Genomic DNA, 19,961 nt, shown 5'->3' on the forward strand with positions numbered 1-19,961 from the left:
TTGTACATTCTATTTTTCTAATATATTACATGTATCTAACATAGAATGACAAAATAATCCCACTAATATCAATAATTAAGGATTTATATAACTTTATTGATTTGGCTTTGTACCATTAATATTATACTCTAGCCTTACTAGATGGTAAACAACACCAACCAAGATGACCATGTCATAAATCCTGATGTCCAGGTCCCCTAATTTGAAACAAGCAAACACACAAAACCCTGTTCCTCACTATATCTCTAGAATTATCTTCCTCTGTCAGTACCTTCCACAGATCCAGGTCCAGGTCCTGTTCGTTGTGTGTGCTCTGAGATACAGCATTCAATTCATCAATAGCATGGATATTCATCTGTTTTTATGTTCACTGAAGACCAGATATATGCCTCAACTAATGTTTGTCTTTATTGCGCATTTGTGTGCACAATATCAAGCAGCAATACATGTAATTGGCCAACGTTTACTACAGTAGTAACAAGATGCACACAACCAGCTGCACATGACTGAAAGGGAAAAAAAATAATGAGACTTTTTTTGCTTAGAGACAGTGGAACATACAGTGCATACACATGAACACAATCTGTACACCCAGCCAGTGAGCCAGCCAACAAGCTAGCTAGCTAACTAAGCAGAGGAGAGCGTGGGTTGTCATCCCTATATTTCTGTTGCTCCACAACCATAAATTAAGCCCCTGGGAGAGACCGAGAACCAGATAGGGAGGGATAAAGAGAGGGTGAGAGAGAAAGAGAAAAAATGTTGAGAGAGAGAAAGTAACAGAGCGAGTAAGAGAGTCAGAAATGAAGACAGGAAGAGAGGAGAAAGAGATGAAGCCTAGAGACCCAGCAGAAGCCCCAAAGACTGAAGAAGAGAAAGAGTGGGAGGCAGCAGCCTGCCCTCCCTTCCCCACCATCCTCTTTGCCAACTGTGGAGCGCTGAAGGCTTTCATCATCTCTGATTTTTGTGGGGTGATTTTCTGATTCGAGATGCATCGCATCAGCGAGTGTGGATATTGTGGAGATCACACAGACTGAGACAGATCATTTGTAAGGCTTGTGAGCTACACAATAGTTTGGGGTGTATTCAGCAGATACAAGAGTCAGGGTAAAAAAAAAAAAGATCACTGCAAGAGCACTAGTTCCCTTGAATTAATTTCCCCTTCAATGCATTTATCACCTCGAAAGAAAAGGTTGACCCTCAAGCCAAGTGTCATATCATACGTGCAAAGGGACAATGTCAGCTGTCAGTTAAAGTGAAAAAAAACGCGACACTAATTGTCTCCCAACACACACACACTTCTTACCTTGCTCCTGTGCAAAAGGCCTCCCACACAGGGAGTGATTTGGTATTGTTAGAGAAGATGCAGTCATCCATCATCCAGCCATCAAGGGAGAGACAGTGACAGGTTATAGATTGGTCGGCTCTCTCTCCCTCTCTCTCTCTCTTTTTTTCTCTGGAGAGAGAACATGGGACAGAGGATGTGCTCCATGGTAATCAGTGCCCAACCTGCTGTCCATTTCAGAGAATATTGGCGAACAGCACAGTGACTCAGTCCTGAAGTACTCCTCACGCATTTTCATCATTCTCTGTTTCTGCCTCTCTGTCTGTTTTTTTTTTTTCTTTTTAAAGAATCATCTATCAATTGAAACCAGCGGTACTGTATAGCATGCTGCATTCACTCCACTTTGAAAGAATTGTAAGTAATTGCGGGTTACCAGCTGGGAAAAATCATTCACATCTGCCTCTGCATAGTAATTTGAGATTTTTCTCAAATTACTATGCATCCCAAAAATGAGGAAACACAAGTGGCACAAAAGCCACTGATGCTGACAGTCCAGCTGTGAAAAGTAAAACAGTAGTGGTCAGTGTGTATTTTGTAGTTGCAGCAGTCTGAAATTATTTATTCGTTATTGTTGTCTTGAATGATTAATTTAGAATTTGGCCATATGTTATTTATTTTAATTAAATTAAGCTGGTGGTGCACAAATGTTAAAAAGAGTTTATATGATAGCATCCCCAGACAAGCATGAAGGGGAGCCTCCCAGCATGCACCTGGGCAACAGACACATGAGTGTTGTGTTAACTCACCGTACACATTTTAATCAGGCTTCAGGTTCAGGTTTAGTATCAGATTCATTCCTTTACTCATCAAGAGTTGTCTCCAGTGGTGGAAAGCAATGCCAATGCTAACTCTTCTCTCTATCATGTTTTTTCTTCTACTGATGCTAGCATGCTAGCCAGCTAGTATGAGCACATCTTGTCACTTTCTGATAGCGACTCACTGTAGCCTCCATTCTGCCCTGAAGACATAGCGCTGCTCAGAGGTTGTAGTTCAACCTTTTGTATGGCCAAAGATCTTGTAAAGCGACAGTCGCCACCATTCATTTTCAGAAAGAAACCGCATTTGGCAGCAGAGAAAATGTACAAATAGTCCTTTTAACATGTGATCTCTACATATCTGGATTCATTATCTGGATAATGTCACCTAATCCACAGGTCTTTACATGTACATTGTATCAAATCTGAATATACAAATTAGTTGGCAGGGCTGGCGGACGTGAAAAACATGATCAAGGGAGGCACATTGCTTTTACGCCTGATTTACATCCGTTTTCCTTATTTATCAAATGCATCCAGAAAGGTTTAATTTCCAGCTCTGGAAGAAGATTTCTATTATCAATAAAAAGATTTAAAGAAATACACTGCTTTATATTAACCATCGAAAGTGCCTTTGTTTCAATATGTTTCTCACAGAGAGACAAAAAAATGTATCAGACTCAGATGCATTGTGACTCATCGTGCTGAGCAGATGCTCCTCTGTCTCCAATATGATATGGTTTCCCACTTCCTGCCACCACAGTGTGTGAATGAAAAATATGGGGGAACACCAAAATGATATAGAGTATGAAGTGCTTTGGAAAATGAACTCTAGATTGGTCTACTTTAACCTTGCTTTCTCTCTCTATCAGACCGTCTGTACATTCTTCCTATTCCCCGTCCTCTATCAATGAATGCAATCAACCCTCCTCCCCCTAACCCCCCACCACCACCACCACCACCGACCCCCACCCCCACCCCCAGGCCTTCCTGTGTCTCACTCAGAGCTGGCGACAGCTATTCCCAGCAGCCTTCTCCTATTGCTCGTATTTGTTAAACACAATCACTGGCTGGCTCGGCTCGCCAGACCGCTAACCACAGCTGCTGTCAGACACGCCGTGCTTTCCATCAGAACTTTGTCAGCAATGTAAATGGAGATCGGACAAACATGGGGAAAAGGTAGCACTGCTAGATAGAATATTCATATGAATAAAGGCAAAATACACCCATTAAGACTCTATTAAGGGGGGAGATATATTTAACCATAAATCATATTTAATAAAAAAAAACTGTGAGTGTGAGAATGCAACATCAAACATTAAAACTTGGCTCTCCACATTCTGATCATCAGCTTTTGTATGCAATTTCCGTCCTACTGCTGGATTCTGATGATATGAGTCACGAGCAGCAGCTCATCCCATAGTGGAGTTGTTTTACCACTACGCCTTGTAGCTATCTCGTTGGAGGGCTTCCCAAGCTAAGAATGACTCAAAACAAGGAACTGGTTGATATGAAGAACTGGGACAACGCCAGTGTTTTTTTTTTAGCTTTTTTTTTTTTTTTTTATCTAATCGTTGCAGAGAAAGCCATTATAAAAGCAGCAGAGATACCAATCATCAGTGATAAGACTTTTAAATTACATCTTATGGAGCTATAAAACAGAGAGAAAAATGACAGCAATTTGAAAATGCGGTGTTTTTATGTTTGAGCTGGGCTTTGTGGAATCTGGTCTTTCATACCTGTAAAACCTCCATTGTATAATTTCATCAATAAGGCATATGTCTGTTTAAAAAGCAGGCTTTATTTACTTTGTTTTCACAAAATATACCTTTCAATAGCAGTGTGGTTTTATCTGTTAATAGTAACATGCCTCTGCTGTGCTCTATGATACATTTTAGCAGTAACAGCATTGGTTTCATTCTGTGTAATGCATTTTTTTTTTTCAATCAAGAGGATTTATCTCATCCCAAAACCCACTAATTTTGACCTGCCACCCGTTCGCTCGCTGCAATTTCACTGGCCCAAACACAAAGCAAGATAAAGCCTCATAATCTCCTTGTAGACTGCTGTCACTGCCGCTCAAAATGTGCAGGCATGTGGTTGTGCATGTGTGTGTTTGTGTGCGTGCATGTGTGTTTATGTGCCCGTAGATGACGCGGCAGCTCCGGTGTGCTTTGTATGAGAGCGGGCTAGAATGCCCAGGGCATCTGTTGACCCAGCTGGCATTTGCTGAGCGGTTGTAGTACGCCAGGTTAAGGACAACATTTATCCAGCATCCATTTATATTTGGGCATGTGTGTGTTTACGACAGAGAGCGAAAGAGAGAGAGAGCCAGTGTGGTGTTGTGCGTGTGTGTATTTTTGTATGTGGGCGTGTGCTTGTTCACTGAGGGCGCACTTGGGTCAAGGGTAAACCATACCAGTTGAAAAGAAATAATTTGCAAAATGTTAAACAGCTAAAATTTACAGCTGTGGCAGCCAAAAGGCTTTAAAATAAATTCCACCGCACCAAACAATGGATTGACATTTTCTGAAACAATCGCCCAGTTTCTCGTCACGTGATGTTTGTGCAACAAACCTTTGTCTCTCGAGCATGAGTGCAATAACAGCGCTTCATAGCCTGAGGTGCTAAGCAACAGCTCAACATTCTGTCTAAAACTAAATATGAGGGAGACAGCAAGAGAAGAAGAATATGCTCATGTTTTGAAAAAAAAAAAAAAGGCCTCCAGGCAAAAAGAAGATGGGAAAGCAGAAGTTTTCTTGGAGAGCAGTGGCAGCACACAGAGAAAGCAAAGATGCATTTTAACATGCACACAATTTTACCAAACACGGCTATGACCACCTATAACAAAGAGGAATGAGAACATGTGCACAGTTTGTCTGACTCGCACATATTTGGAAGAAATATTTAGTAACTGATGTCAGGAGTTGTTTTTGGACTGTTGTGTTGTTGATGGGGAGGATGTGTCTGTTGCAAGCTGCCTCAAACTGTCAGGCTAAATGCAGTGGGTGTAAAGGAAGTCAATTCCCACCCACCCCCACCACCAACCCCCCTTCCACCCTGTCTTCAAGAGCCCATCGATTTGCCAGTCATCAAAGAGTGACAAAAAGGATTGAAAAATCAAAACATATCCATCTAAATGGTGCCAGAGTGAGTCAAAAGGAGGGAAAACAATGTAGTAAGGTGGGGGGAGAGAAAAAAGGATGACCTCTTCCGTGGCAACTTTCCGTCATTCAGCTTGTGTTTTCACGCAGAAAAATCCACCTTGAATAGAAGATTTCATTCACTGTCCTGTTTCTAAAGCACTGTTTAGATGCCGAAGAACCTTGCTCGTGTAGCATCCTCGCGGCACTGTTTCTTTCTTTACTCATATTCCTTTAGCTACTATTTATATCATCTACGGCTCAACTGTAAATTCGTTGCAATGAATATTTAATTGAAGAACCTGCTGAGGTGCACAGTTGAATTTAAAAGCATCACTATGGGCGCATCACCTATAGAACACACTTCAGCCATATGTGTTCATTCTGTGCACCAGTTGACACTGGTCAACATATGTCACACAGTGTTGACACTGTACATTGACATATCAAAGCCTACATATATCTGCCGAATGGTAGTGAAGCACTGTGCAGAAGCTCAGTATGTGGCAATGCAAATTAGTTTCATCTTTCATGTTTCTACTCCGCTTTGGGCTGATATTTAAATAAAGTTGAGTTCAAAGTGACCTCCGAGTAGATGAAGGCACTGAGCATGCTAATCCAGAAGAAGGTTAGGTTTGTGCGATTTGAATACAAAAACAAAAGTGTAGCACAAGCGTACAGTATCTTGTTTTGGAAATGATGCGTTTAGTGTCTGTTAAGATTAATCAGGCTCAGGGTAATTAGTACATCTGAAAGGTTATTCCAAAACACTTCATTATACTCCTTTTGAAAAACAAAATGACTCAATAAAATAAAGTCCTTGAAATGACACTTCTTTGGCAACAAAGCATCCAACTCGTCTGTGAAGTGTAATTGTGTTATTTGCAATTCATGAAACTTTGAATTAGTTCAGACAGGAAACAGTAACGTGCATTTGTGTGAAACTAACCTGAAGTACCTTGTGGAATTCCAAGATAATGAGGCTGAGGTTTGTATTCACTTGTGTTCATACTGTTGTGTGGTATTGTTCAAGCATGGTTGTGGTCATGTCACCCCAACCATTTATTTCACATTGTACAACTCAAATGACGATCCTCCAACCAAACACAAGTTTAGCCAACCTTGAATTTTGACTTCTGCTTATTTACTCTACGTACCTAAATGCCTCCTGTGACCTATAGGTGGTTCCATTATGCGAGTATTTTATGCACTTGATCTAAAAGGCAACAATCTATATTTTGTGTTTTCATTTCATGCTGAAACATTAACTTAACCAAGCACTAGGAGAAGAGCCACTGAGCTATTGTGTTAAATAATTTTAAAACTTTCTCAAACTTTCTAATCTTTGTTGTAGCAAGATACTACTTTTTTTTTTATTCTAGTTTTAGTTTTTAATTTAAATGCTGGTAATTTCAGTGTTGACATTTTTACAGTGTATCTGCAATAAACTTTCATACCTATGAGAGCAAATCCTCAGGAAGTAAATAAATGAATCTGTTTTTATTTGGGTAATTGGAGTCTTATAACAGTTTTTTCATCAGATCAAACAACCCGTCATGATGTTAGATCATTTTTTGAAAGATAAAATACTTGTTTATGCAGAGCCCATATAATAACTTCATTCAAATGTGCAAGGTCAGTTTCTGGCAAAGAGAAGAGTACCCACTTACTTTTCTACAAATTGGTTGAAGATTGTCCTTAAGCTTCTTGGTTAACACAGTTTTTGAGAGTCCCTGAATGAAGCATCAGCTTGTATCAACCAACCATTTCTCCCTCAAAAGTGGAAAGTCTTGGATATACCAATAATGTGAAAAGGGACGCTATATATAATGTGTCTGGACTTGTAGAGGCTCTTACTGAGCACTCAATAGGCCAAACTCCCTTTGGCCCAGTTACAAGCTGTTCTGTGACCAGTCAGATAATTGTAAAAAAGCAATGAGGGCAGGTTTTCCTTGGGTACAGACCAAGATAGCTTCAGGAAATTAAAATTCCTTGTGTCGAGCTGTGGAGTATGTCTGTCACCACACATTCACCGTCTTATATGTGCAGGGTGAGGTGTGTTGAAATAATGCAATTAACCTTAAACTGAGGAGTCTGTCAGAAAATCCGACTTAACCCCCTTCCCCCTGAACAAATCTCACATGTTTATTTTCTGATTGCAAACAAACCCCATTTTGTATTGCAGTTCTAGTTCCCATTTGAGTGGTGTAATCAGATCAGGTAGAGCCACATAATACCTGAAATGCCATTGAGGAATGGGCGTGCGTGTGGCTGCTAAATCAAATCAATGAGATAATCGATAAGTGGGGGCTGGAAGAAGAGGATTACTTAGAGCTGGAGGAAACACTCGGTAGGCCCTTCACTCATCTTGATTAAAGGCCCCGCTTGGTGGTTTGTCGTAGGCCAGTGTGCAGTGGGTTGACATCAGATCTGGGTCAATTATGAGTCAAGATCTTTTTAATTACTGAGGGTGTTTGCTCTATAGTCTGCCTGGCTGATGTGGAATTATGAGTATGCTTTGAAATATTTGAACAACTTGTGGTTTGATTGATTTATCTTCCCACGTTTGAACTCCAAGACCATATCTCTGCTTCAAAACTATGCAGCTTTCACCAGAGTTATTTCATTAATTGCTCCTGGGGTGCAGCAAGGTTGTGATCTAAAGCTCCAACCCGCCTCAGCTTTAGTTAAGTTGTCACAAAGCCAAATATACAACAATAAAAGACTGATTAGCCGCTCAGAAAATGATTTACAGTGACGGCATTGAAAGAGTACATTGAGCAAGGCTGCAGGCGAAATTCCACCCAGCACAAACACACTTTTACCCTCTCAAGATTTCGCTTTGTACATTGTAATTCTATTTGAGATGTGTTTTTAGGATATGTTTACATATTGAAACGGATATTAACAAGCACAGTGATTACACAAGCTAATGCCTGCTTGTCACGCTGCTGTGTTTCCTTTCATGTAAAACACTTACACTCCAATGCATTCAATACCAATCAGTGGCCCTGAATCCAAGCAAAACATTAAAGAATGGAGGGCATTCCATTACTATTGTGGCTCACAAAGAACATAAGCGCTAATAAAACCCAACCACTGAGACTTATAGGCTTGCAGTGAATGGGCTAATAATAATATCTGGGAGTAACACCAAAAATCCCCGGGGATAATGCCAGATAATCACTGCTACACACCCCCACTGGCTAATATAAGCAGCAAGGGTTGCAGTGGCTGCAGAGTTTGGAAGTGCAGGACTGCTGGCAACTCCTTAGTGCAACACATGGGACTTTCATCAAAGCTAACATCAAAGGCTAATACCCGAGCTTAAAATCTTTTGGGGATTTTTACAAAACCTAAACAAGAGCCGACACACTAAATCTGACCATTGGGAGTAAGATAAAAGCTAGTCACTGATGCTTTAGCTCCAATTAAAGGAAAAGACTGGTGTTTTAGTTTCGTAATGCTGTCATTAGACCTCTATGTGAATCTGAGAGACAACAAGCAAGAGGCTGGATATGCAGAATGACAGACAGTATCACTTCCAATGGGATTTAAAAAAAAAAAGTTCTGCAGCTGATCACTTGGCCAAACTAAAAAAAGAATAACAAAAACAATTTACCTTTTTTTTGCCAAGCCAAAAACAAAGCAGATGAGCCTGGGGTAGCACAAAAACAAGAGATAATGTTGGAGGTGGGTGTTGAAGCCACATTAGGGATTCCAACTGATGACTAACCAGCCAAACCAGCCACAGGTACATTGTTCTTACCCTGTGAAATAGTAACCCTGAAATAAAAACTGCTTCCAAATACAGAACACATACACAAACTATTTTCCATACACTTAGGATTAAATGGCCCCGACTTAAACCACAGCGAGACCATGGAGACTTACACCACAGCAGAGTTATGAGGTGTGCAGATGATGTTATCCCTGCTGGAAGTGTTGCATCAACTGCCAGCTCCTCGGGGGGAACTATCACACGAACTACGGCAGGCCTGCTGGGCCACAACAGTGTTGGAGTGCTGTGTGCCCAGCGTGTAAAAGAGGCTACACCACTCCAGTGTGTTCTCCAACAGCTATTATCCATTGCATTAATGAATGGGTCCCACTGTTAGACACTGAGTCACACAGGACTACAGCACATAGACACCTGACAGAAAACAATCTCTAATGGATTCTCACAGAATATATGCAATGTTTTGAAGATGTATTATCCAGTATAATATACCACACTAATGCACAATATATGTATAGCAATTTTAAATAGGAGTCCATGTTTTGTATACAATGGATGACAGTACTTAGAATAAACCCTGTATAGACACAAACTATTAGTGTATTGCTGTTATCTGTTCTTTTGATAAAAAAAAAATAATAATAATACAAATAAAAGCATCCATCTGATTACTGATTTTTTTTTTCAGTTTTGGGTTTACATACAGTAAAACCCATTAAGAAAATAGATACTTCTTTCTGATAAGCTTTTTAAGCTGTAATTAATTACTCTATTAATGGTTAAAAAATAAAGTTACTTATAAGCCATTAATCAGAGCAAGTTTTGGGTTGCAAGTTTGTGGGGGTTTATTTTCTTTAGCTTCACTTTGCTTATCTTTTTGGCTCTTTAATTCATCAGGGAGACCTCTCCAGTGGACTGTTTTACCACTTATCTTTTGCACCAAAATCCATTTGTACATTGCTTATCATCATATTAAAGTCAAGCAGAGTGTCATGCTGGAGTAGGATTTTCCATAACCTGGCAACCCCAAAGTCGTTCTTATTAAAAGGAGCAATAGTAAATTTTTCCTGCCGCCAAACATGGTTTCTTGCTTGAATGTGTGGTGTTGATTGTTGCTTGACAAGAGCTCAAGCCACCGTTGCGTTTACAAGACAAGATATTATAATACGCCCTCTGAGCAGTGCTATGTCTTCTGGGCAGACTGGAGGCTACGATAAGTTGAAAAGTGATAAGGCAATGCTAGCTGGTTAGCATGCAACTTCAGTAGCAGAAAAAAACATGATAGAGACAAGATTTTGATGTTGAATTTGCAACATTTCTTCTAGACTGGAAAATACACAGTTGTTAATGCTAATGTTGGCTTTGTAGCAACAGCAAAACTTTCAAATAGCCCCTTAATGGCTTATAACTAATCTATTAATTATCAGTACATTATTTATTTACCATTAATAAACCCATTCATAACAGCTTATAAACCCTTTATAATAGCACCTCATTCGACAGTGAAACTGGGTACATTCACATTCATGTTGCAGTGTTAGTTATTGTGTGATAATACAGCCAGATCTGCAGCAAGAGACCAACATGTGTCATTTTCTCTCCAGGGATTCTGATTGAATCCTGACAATATAATTTGAAAATTATATAATAAGACAATATACTGATGCTATACAATGTAAAAACCTGCACCACTGTGCTGCACTTATTTTGAAGTCTTTTCTGTATTATAGAACAAAGGCAGTGGAACTCAACTTAGTATTAATAAACCCTTCAGGACATAAATTATGCAAAATAATATGAACACAAGATAAATCAAAGCTGTCGCATGTCTCTTTACAGAAACTGAATCAAATCCAATGAAGATTCCTGAAACCAAGGATTGCTTTTTTACTCAACCTCAACCACACTTTATTTAACAAAATAGAAGCAGGTCAAATATTGCAAAGCATATAAATGTATCTTTGAAACACAGCGTTTGAAAATTATGACAAATCATCAGTGGGCTGTGGCACAGTAATACTCCACAGAAGAGACACATAGTTACCCCAGTCGTCCCCCCCCCCCCCTCCCTGTGATTGGACAGAAGAGCAGGGAACCGGGAGTTGAGGAGGGAAGCAAGGTGACTGGACAAAAACTGCAAAAGGGAGGTGGTGATGATGATGATGATGATGATGAGTGTTTGTCACAGATCTGCTGAGATGTTAGTCCCCAAGGTCAAGCTGCGGCATGGTTATATATCTGGGAAGAGGGGAAGAGGGGAAAAGGGGGGGGCAGGGAGGAAGTAACGGTTTAGACACATACATGCAAATTGTCACGCAACTGCTCTCTCTCTCTCTCTCTCTCTCTCTTTCTCTCTTTCTTTCTCATTCTGTCTTTCATTTGTCCTCACACACACATGGGAAGGGGAGGGGGGGGTGCATGCCTAGGCACTTGCACGCACAAACACACGCACGGGGAAAGGGGCAGGCAGACACAGAAAGCAGGGGGGAGTGATTCAGCACCATGGACAGCACTAGTCTGCATTCTGGGGGAGATACTGTCGGCCTACTAGCAGGCGGGAGGGGACAGAGGGTGGAGGGTGAGGAGGTGTAAGCCCATCTCACATCAACTCTGTACACTCTCATCATGGCCATTGGCATCTTAGGTGGGTTTTCACCGAATTATGCTTAAATCTTGTCTAAAATTATGCATCTTAAAGTGTCTAATTTAAAAATAAAAAAAAAACAATTGGCAAAGTCAAAATAAGTTGTCAGCACTTGGAAATTTTACATCATAATTCAACAAAATAAAGAAAAAAAAGAATAAAAACTGCTAATTGCACATTCCTCGCATCAGTTTCAGACACTGCAGAGAAGTTAAAGTATTGGGAAATTTTGGAATACTAGAAGTATGCCCCAACGTTTAACGCTTATCTGCCTTTTTTGTTGTATTTTTTTTGTCCATCCAAATCTAGGTTCAGTTAAAGCAGTATAGGCTAAGCAGCAGCAGCAGACCCGTCAGCTGAGCTCTGCAAAACAGGTATTCAGTCATGGCATTGTTTTTATGAGCCTCCAAAAACCATGCGAAACCCCCCCCCCCCCCCCCCCCCCCCCCCCAAGAAGAGTTCCTCAAGTTCAAAATGCTGAATTGAAAAAGGCATCTCGCATTATCTAATCACCTCCACAGCAGTGTGTCTATGGGTGTCCTTTCATTCTCCTTTCCCTTGCCTCCTGTCTCTCTGTGGGTCTGGCCACATGCTGAGCTCTTGCTGTAGTGTGGCCCCCTGACTCACGCCTTATAAACAGCCTATTTCAAGCACATTTTGTGGTAAATACAGTGAGTTTCAGTTCTCTTATTTGGACAAGATTAGATGGCTTTACAAAAGCTCACAATATGATGAAAGTGAAACATAGCCGTAAGCTTTTTTGTGGAGGAATACTTTTTTCTGACATTAAAAAAGCATTCTAGTCTATATCAGTCTACCTGCGCTGTTTACATAGATCGAATTATACCTACATAGCTCAATTGAAAACACTTCTTTGCTCAGTTGTTGAAAAAATATGATGGTATAAACCCCCCTTTTTAAATTACTTGTTGTGTTTTTTTTTTTCTTCCTCTCACCCAAAGCAGGCTATATTCATTGACACACAAAACCACAGAACTGTTATTGTAGCTACATTAACTTTGCAGCATAAGCATCTGAGTGACGTTAATTGGTCATGCTCATCTGCATGTCTGAATATCTGAAAGTCAACAATTGGCACACCATAAAATAACACAGTTTTACATTCATAAAGGAGATGATGACTGCGCAGATGTGGATTTAATCTGCACCATCTAGTACGGTATAAATAACCCCAATATTTATCGACAATCAAATGATAACAAACAGAAAATAACATGCACTGACAGCTTCACTTCCATCACTCCTTTCCCGATAGTCATCATTGTTCCATTGTTTTTTTTTTCTCTTTTCTCCAAACAGGTTTAAAACAACAAATACAAATCCTAACTGCAGGTTCACAAAAAATAGAGAAATGGCACTTTGTAATAGTCATACATAATCTTAATATCTATATATAGTCGTCATATTGATATAACATGAAAGGGTCGAGTTTGCTTCTTCGTTGGTGGTTATGGTTCCTCGCCGTAGCGCACGCGCGCCTGTGTGTGCGTGCGTGTGTGTGAGTGTGTGTGTGTGTGTGTGTGTGTGTGTGTGTGTTGAAACCATGCGAAAGATCATCATGCAGATTATGATACATCGGGTCCGAGTATTTACATTTACATTCATGCGTTCGTGCACCATTCCCCGCGTCCTCGGTCTTGCGCTCTCTCTCACACACGCACACGCCCTCTCTCCCCCCCCCCCCCCCCACCTCTCTCTTTTTTTTTCTGTCTCATACTGATCCGTAGTCCGATTGCGGCAAATAGCAGAACTGGGAGGAGGAAGGAGGGAGGCAGGGAGGGAGGGGTTTTTTAGCCAGGGGGGCTCGGCATGTACATATATTACAGAGTGGGGCCTGTGCAGCAGCAGACTGACTTACTTGGTTCAACTGGAGGAAACAAGACATAAACAAGTCTGTGTCCCCCCCCCCACCCCCCCTCCGTGACGAACAAAAGCGGCGGATTCTTGCTGTTTTAGTCATGTGTCAGTCTGTCTGTGTGACTGCTTGTAATCCAGTCTGGCGTGGGCTTTTTCTGCTGGAGTCCCTTTACGCATCGTTTGTCGTGGAGAGGTGCGTGCTGCAGTCGAAGCCCCGGTGCGCGCCCCCGTCTGCGTGATAAGGCCCGCTGTGCCAATAGGACGAGTCACACACTGTCTGTAAGGAATTGATCTCCGAGGCGGAAGAGTTTCCGTCCCTCCGCTTTGACCTCTTTCGATTCCGCAAAATAAACACAAGCATTCCTACAACAGTGAAAGCGGACGTGACAAACACCAGCAGCAGCCCGGGGACGAGCACTGAGATGGAGACCCTGTTCGGCTCCAAATAAGAGTTCGAGCGCGTCCCCGAGTCCACGGTGAAAGTGCTGTTTTTGGACAGGGAGGTGGGGGAGATTCTGTCATAGAGTTTGGGGCACATGAGGTCGTTCCGGACGTAGCGGAAATCTCGTTTCCAAAACTCTTCAGGGGACTCGCACTTGAGATCGCTCACTATCACATCGGCCCCGAGTTTCTCCGTCCACTGCTTGAAGGGCACGATGTTGCACGAGCAATCCCACGGATTCCCGTGCAAATCGATCTGAATGATTGAGTTGAGCTGGTCTAACACGCCAGCCACGGGGAGATAAGGGAAATAATTATTATGTAGACTAATTTTGGACAAAGAAATCCCAAGGAAAGCATCCACGGGTAAAGATTTCAGCAAGTTGTTACTGAGGAACAGGACCCTCAGGTTTGGCATGGGGCTGAACGCACCTGCCACTATCAGCTGGATGTCGTTGTATTCCAAACTGAGATATTCCAGGTTCACCAGGCCCACGAACATCTCTGCGATCAGCGTCTCCAGATAGTTCTTATCCATATACAGCCATCTCAGCTCGCTCTGGTTCAGGAAAGTGCCGTTGTCAATCACCTTGATGTTGTTCCCTCCCAGATCAAGCAGGTTGAGGCTGGAGTAGCCGAGCAGCTGGTTCTTTTTCACTGCGTGGATGTTGTTATCTCTCATGTTCAACTCGTGAGCGGCCAGGGGCTTAGGTCTGAGGTTGGATAAGCTCTCGATCTTTTTGCCCTCACAGTTGACCCCCAGCCCTTGTCTGGAGCCGATCAGCTTGCAGTTGCAGGGCTGGGGGCATGTCATGTTGTGCAGCTGCTCTCTTTCCCCGTTCACACCTGTCACCACTGGAGTGGGCTTAGTTTTCAGCTGCCAGTTCTCACGAGATTTGGAACGGCTCCTGGGTCCGTGGCCGCCAGGCGTCGGGGGGCCGCTGGCGTCTCCGCTGGGCTTGAAAGGCGTGGGACGCGGGCCGTTGGCCACAGGCTGCGAGGTCTCCTCCTGGGTGGGAGGGGCGACCAGGCTGGCGTCCACGCCGCCGCTCTGTGAAGGGCACAGATCCTCTTCTGACGTCTCGTTTAAGTCGCTCCCCTGCAGCCTGGTGGGAGCCTCGCATATCACCCTGCCAATGAGCGCGTTATGCGGTATGTTCTCCAGCCATTCCTTAAGAGACACCAGGTCGCAGTTACAGTCCCACGGGTTGTCCTCCAGCAAAACCTCCGCAATGCCCGGTATTTGTTCAAGGATCCCCTCATAAGGCAACGTTTTGATTCGGTTTCCCCGCAGGTCGAGATGCGTAATGGGCACATGTTGAAACACGTTTATAGGTAGCGCACTGATGAGGTTGTCGTTAAGTATTAACACTTCAAGTTTATTTAGGTCCCTGAAGACGGCGGGGTCAATATCCCTCAGGAGATTAAAATCAGCTTGGAGATATTCCAAGTCGTCTAACCCCAGAAATGTACTCTTCCTGAATGATCTTATCTTATTGTTATTGATGTGCAGCCTTTTCACCAGCTGCAACCCCAGAAAGGCGCCGGGGACAATGTCGTGCAGACCATTGTTCTCCAAATGCAAGCTCACAGCATTGTAAAAGTTGGCGAACTCGTTGGGAAATAGCCTGGATAGAGAATTCCCGTGCAACAGCAAGTGGTAAAACTGCGAGCTGGGGCCAGTCAAATGCTGCAGAGTGGTGAAGCTCCTTTTTTCGCAGTCTATGTGCAGATCTCCCTCTATCTCGTTGCAAGAGCATATCTGCTCCTTACAAACGTCCCTTGTAACATTTCCACTAGCAACACAAAGAGCCGCATTCAGCAGAACAATCCAAAGCAGCATTTTTCAACGTGAACAATTCATTCCCGGTTTCAAGACATACGAGCTGTGAATTTAGTCTACATCAATCAGAAGAAAAAAAGGAGGAGATATAGACATTTATGGAGAAGATAAGGCAGTCTTTTATAACAGATCCATGCTGCATCTAACCTGCTCTTGTGTCCAGACTTCCAGTTTGGAAATGACCACATAAACGTCTCTTTCACATCGACCGAATCCTCAGAGCCTCGGCGTGTTTATGACCAAAATCAAAAACAGCGAGCGGCAGTAGAGTCCAACACATCTTTAGGCTTTTTCAGTTCGTTTAAGACTGACCTTGGCAAGAAAAAAAAAAAAAAAAGAACAAATCCGTGCCTTTTTCTCTTCTCTCTACCACCCCCCCTCCAGTCGTGCTGCGTGTTGCGGCGTCGGGAGCTGTTCCCTCTCCCCTGGTGCTGAATTCACACCCTGCGCTGGAGCTTTCGGAGGCGATCCCACCGCTGCAAAACACCCGCATCCCCCCTCACATCCTTCGGCGTTCTTGCCTCGCTCGTTTGCGCCGTTTCTCTCACCCACCCTCCCCCCTTCTTCTCCTCTCCTTTTTTTTGTGTGTGTGCGTGTGTGTGTGTGTGTGTGTGTGTGTGTGGCGATTCGGGAATCACAAAAAGAGGAACGCGGAGACTGTGTTCATCCTAGCGCGGTGCTCTAAGAAAGATCTGACACCCTCTACTGAGCTGTAATGGCAAAAATCCGTCCACTGACTGAGGGAATGCCGAGAAGAGAGAGCAGAAAAAATCAATCCACATACAGGAGTTTTTTTTTCTCTCTTTAAAAAAAAAAAAAATCACACTTTACAGCTTTCGATGAGTAGGTTATTTCCCTCCAGATGCGCAAAAATAGGTTTCTGCCTCCAAATCAGGCTCCTTATTGTAAATTCTTGTTCTCATTCGTAAAGCTTGCAGCTCCATGGCAAAAGTGTCCAAGTCGGCATCATCGGAAACACTGGTGAGACTTCACATTAGGATCGTTCTGCCTCAGCTCAGTGCTTTAAATTACCCACCCTATCCTTAAAGGATAGACGGCGTTGCTTCGGCGGATCTATCCCCGGAGCGTTTGTGCCACAAGCCTCCTCTGACTTTCGCCCCTTGATTTGAAAACACTGTTGAATGCGGTAAAAGCTGGTTCTCCGCTACAGGCGCAGGCATGCCTCAGTCCAGCAAAAAAACAGTTGACTATACAACAAACGATGCGTCAGTGTGGCACCCTATATGCGCATGTGTGCGTGACGTTTTTTGTTGTTTTTTTTTTTTTTTTTTTTTTTTTTTCCCAAGATAGATTTCCTCTGCTGAAAAAAAAGATCTACAATTGCAAGAAAAAAGTAAAAGGGGAGTGTTTTGAGTATGTTCTCATTTCCTATCTCTATGTATTATACTCTATTACATCAGCTGAAGGGGAAAAGAGGGGAGTTGCACAGGAGAGTTGAGGTAGTTACCCCCTCGCCCTCCCCCGACACACACACACACACTCACAGACACACACACACCCTCCCTCCTCTCCACCTCCATCTGCAGTGCTCAGTTGGAATTAAGAGCAGGACAGAAAATGGGATGCTAAGTTAAATATCCTCTCTCACTGACATCATCTTTTACAGAGAGGAAACAGCACACACACACACACACACACACACACACAAGCACGTGTGCACACACATGCACACACATTCGTACAAGTGCAATAAGAGACCGATCTAAGTGAGCCAGGAGATTCCAGCAAAGCCTCATCAGTGCCTGCAATAAGCAAAACATCATTAGGACCACCTACATGTAGCTGTAAAGCATTCCCATTATAGTCCATTGACTGGTTATGATTTCTCCCTACCCACCTGTCTGCCTGTCTGTCTGTCTGTTTGTATGTGTTTGTCTTTTGCTGCAGCTCTTCAAGCAGTCTGCCTACCTGTTGTTTATCTTTCTTTCTCCTTTGTCTTTCTTCTTTTGTGTCATTTTCTGTCTGCATGAACTTGTTTTTTTTTCTTCTTTTCATCTGCAACCCGTCTCTTTTTGTCAGGCCACCTTCTGTGTCTACAAGGAGTGTAATGGTGCGGCGTCCTGCTGTGGGGCGGATCAAAGCGTGGCACAAAGTGTCCGAACTAAACTCACTAACCGATAGTCAATCCAGGTCCCCGGTGTGCAAAAGGCAAACAGAGGCTGAGGGGTGGACGGTCATGCAGCTGAGCCAAGGGCACATCACTCATTCACACTAATTAATTGGATACTGGATGTGTGTGTGGGTGCATGTGGGTGGTGGGGGGGTGTTAATGTAAAACGGGGTGTTGGAGAAGGCTCCTGCTGGTTGGTTTAGTGGCTTACTTCCTGAATGTGTGTGATGAGCACCTCCTGCATGCATGTATCATATACAGCATGCATGGTCTTATCTACAGCAGGTGGGGGGTATAGTAGTACAAATACAGCTTAGTCACGCTCGAGCATCTTGTTTCCACTAAAAGAAAATGAAATGATAAACAATTCTGACTCCATTTTAGCTCGGCTCAGTCCTCGTAGGCCAAACACTTAGAATCTGATATAATCCCCCAAACAGGATAAATCATATTTGTATCAGGAAAAAAAGCCCTTATCTAGGAGTCAAAACTAATGGGATTATGAATATGAATGTATCCCAAGGAATAATTGCATGGGGCTCAGCATCATGATGTGATGCAGATACTGTCGAGTTGCATTAGTGTGAAACGGGACCAGAGGAGCTCATACGTCACTTGCATACATAGTCCCTGGGCACACAATGCAACTTGGGCTCAGGCGAGTTTGAGCTGCACATGCACACAAGGTGAAGGCATCTATGTGTTTAATTAATTATTTAGTGTTTATTTCAATCTGTGTGCCACAAAACACAAACAAGGATACAAAAAATCCCAGTTAAACTCAATGACAAGAAAAGTTTTGTACTTTTTCTTCTGCTACATTTATCTGATAGCTGTAGTTACTTACCACTTTACCACAGATTCTTTTATGATTGCAATTTTTTACATGATTTTGATTTGTGACAAATTACAAAGCCGAGGCACCTTATCATAGATGTCTATGAGTTAGTCTACCTGTTAGAAGAGATGATTATCAAATATTTCACAACAATATTTCCAGTCATGCCATGTGGTCTGTCTAAAAAAAAGCTGAGCAGCCCAGTTGATTTTGATTTTGTATCCAGGTGGAAAGAGGAAACAATGAACAAGAGTGTTGATTTTTGGGGCCTGGATGGCAGGAGCTTCAGTTACAAAGACCACTCAACTGGTGTGTTTCAATAGAAACAGAGACTAAGAGAAACGTACAGGCCTGAATGCTTGACCCCTAGAGTGAGGGGATCCGGTGGCTGTTATGCTGTCGGGGACGTATTTTTGCTGGCATGGTTCGGCCCATTTGTTCCCTTAGAGGGACGGGTCACTACAAATCAATACAAAGTGACAGGATGACAGTGCCCCATCCATAGGGCTCGAGGGGTCACTGAGTGGTTTGATGAGTATGAAAGTGATGTGAACCATGCGCTATGGCCTTCGCAGTCACCAGATCTCGACCCAGTTGAACACCTACGCGGACCGATGTGTTCCACGGCGGTCTCCACCACCATCATCTCTTAGAGGAATGGTGTTCATCTGTGCACTAGTCTAGAGACTTGTTGAATCAATGCCAAGGCGCACTGAAGCTGTTTCGAAAGTAGTGGCCTAACACCTTTCTGACTTTACGTTTGTCACCCTGTACATTTATTGTTATCATTCTTTTTTTCCAAATATGACCTTGTTTTCCTGATGGTTTTGTCAATTTTTTGGTTCTATACGATTACTCTAATATTGTTATTAACAAGCAGGAGTCACTGTTATGCTCCATCTTTGATATAATTACACAGCTTCATGGAATCCAACAATTCAGGTAGTATAATAGCGATTGCTTTTCAAACGGTGTAATCGTTGTTTGCATGGGTCACACTGTGTTGAGAAAAACCAACACTAAAGACAATCAATAGCATTCAATCAGGCAGTGAGGTTGTGCTACAAGATTGCTAGCAATTTCCCTCTCCCATTCTGCCACTCAGATGTGGCGGATATTTCTAAAAAGATGACAATTGGCAATCATCAGTGATATGTGGAGCCAAATGACTTGCACATCATGGTTTGACATGTGCTGTGTCACCTGG

At 42.7% G+C, this 19,961-nt stretch overlaps 1 protein-coding gene across 1 annotated transcript; it reads right to left on the minus strand.

The window, feature by feature from the left end:
• Positions 1 to 10,862: 10,862 nt before the first annotated feature.
• On the minus strand, positions 10,863 to 17,701 carry LOC139609835 (SLIT and NTRK-like protein 1). Its single transcript, XM_071464829.1, has one exon. The coding sequence runs from the start codon at positions 15,783 to 15,785 to the stop codon at positions 13,671 to 13,673; it is 2,115 nt and encodes a 704-aa protein (XP_071320930.1). The 5' UTR covers positions 15,786 to 17,701; the 3' UTR covers positions 10,863 to 13,670.
• Between the last annotated feature and the right edge of the window lie 2,260 nt (positions 17,702 to 19,961).

The sequence above is a fragment of the Trachinotus anak genome, unplaced genomic scaffold (assembly GCF_046630095.1).
Source record: "Trachinotus anak isolate AG129_WGS33_773 ecotype Australia unplaced genomic scaffold, CSIRO_AGI_Tana_v1 ptg000026l, whole genome shotgun sequence".
In the NCBI taxonomy this organism is placed as follows: Eukaryota; Metazoa; Chordata; class Actinopteri; order Carangiformes; family Carangidae; genus Trachinotus; species Trachinotus anak.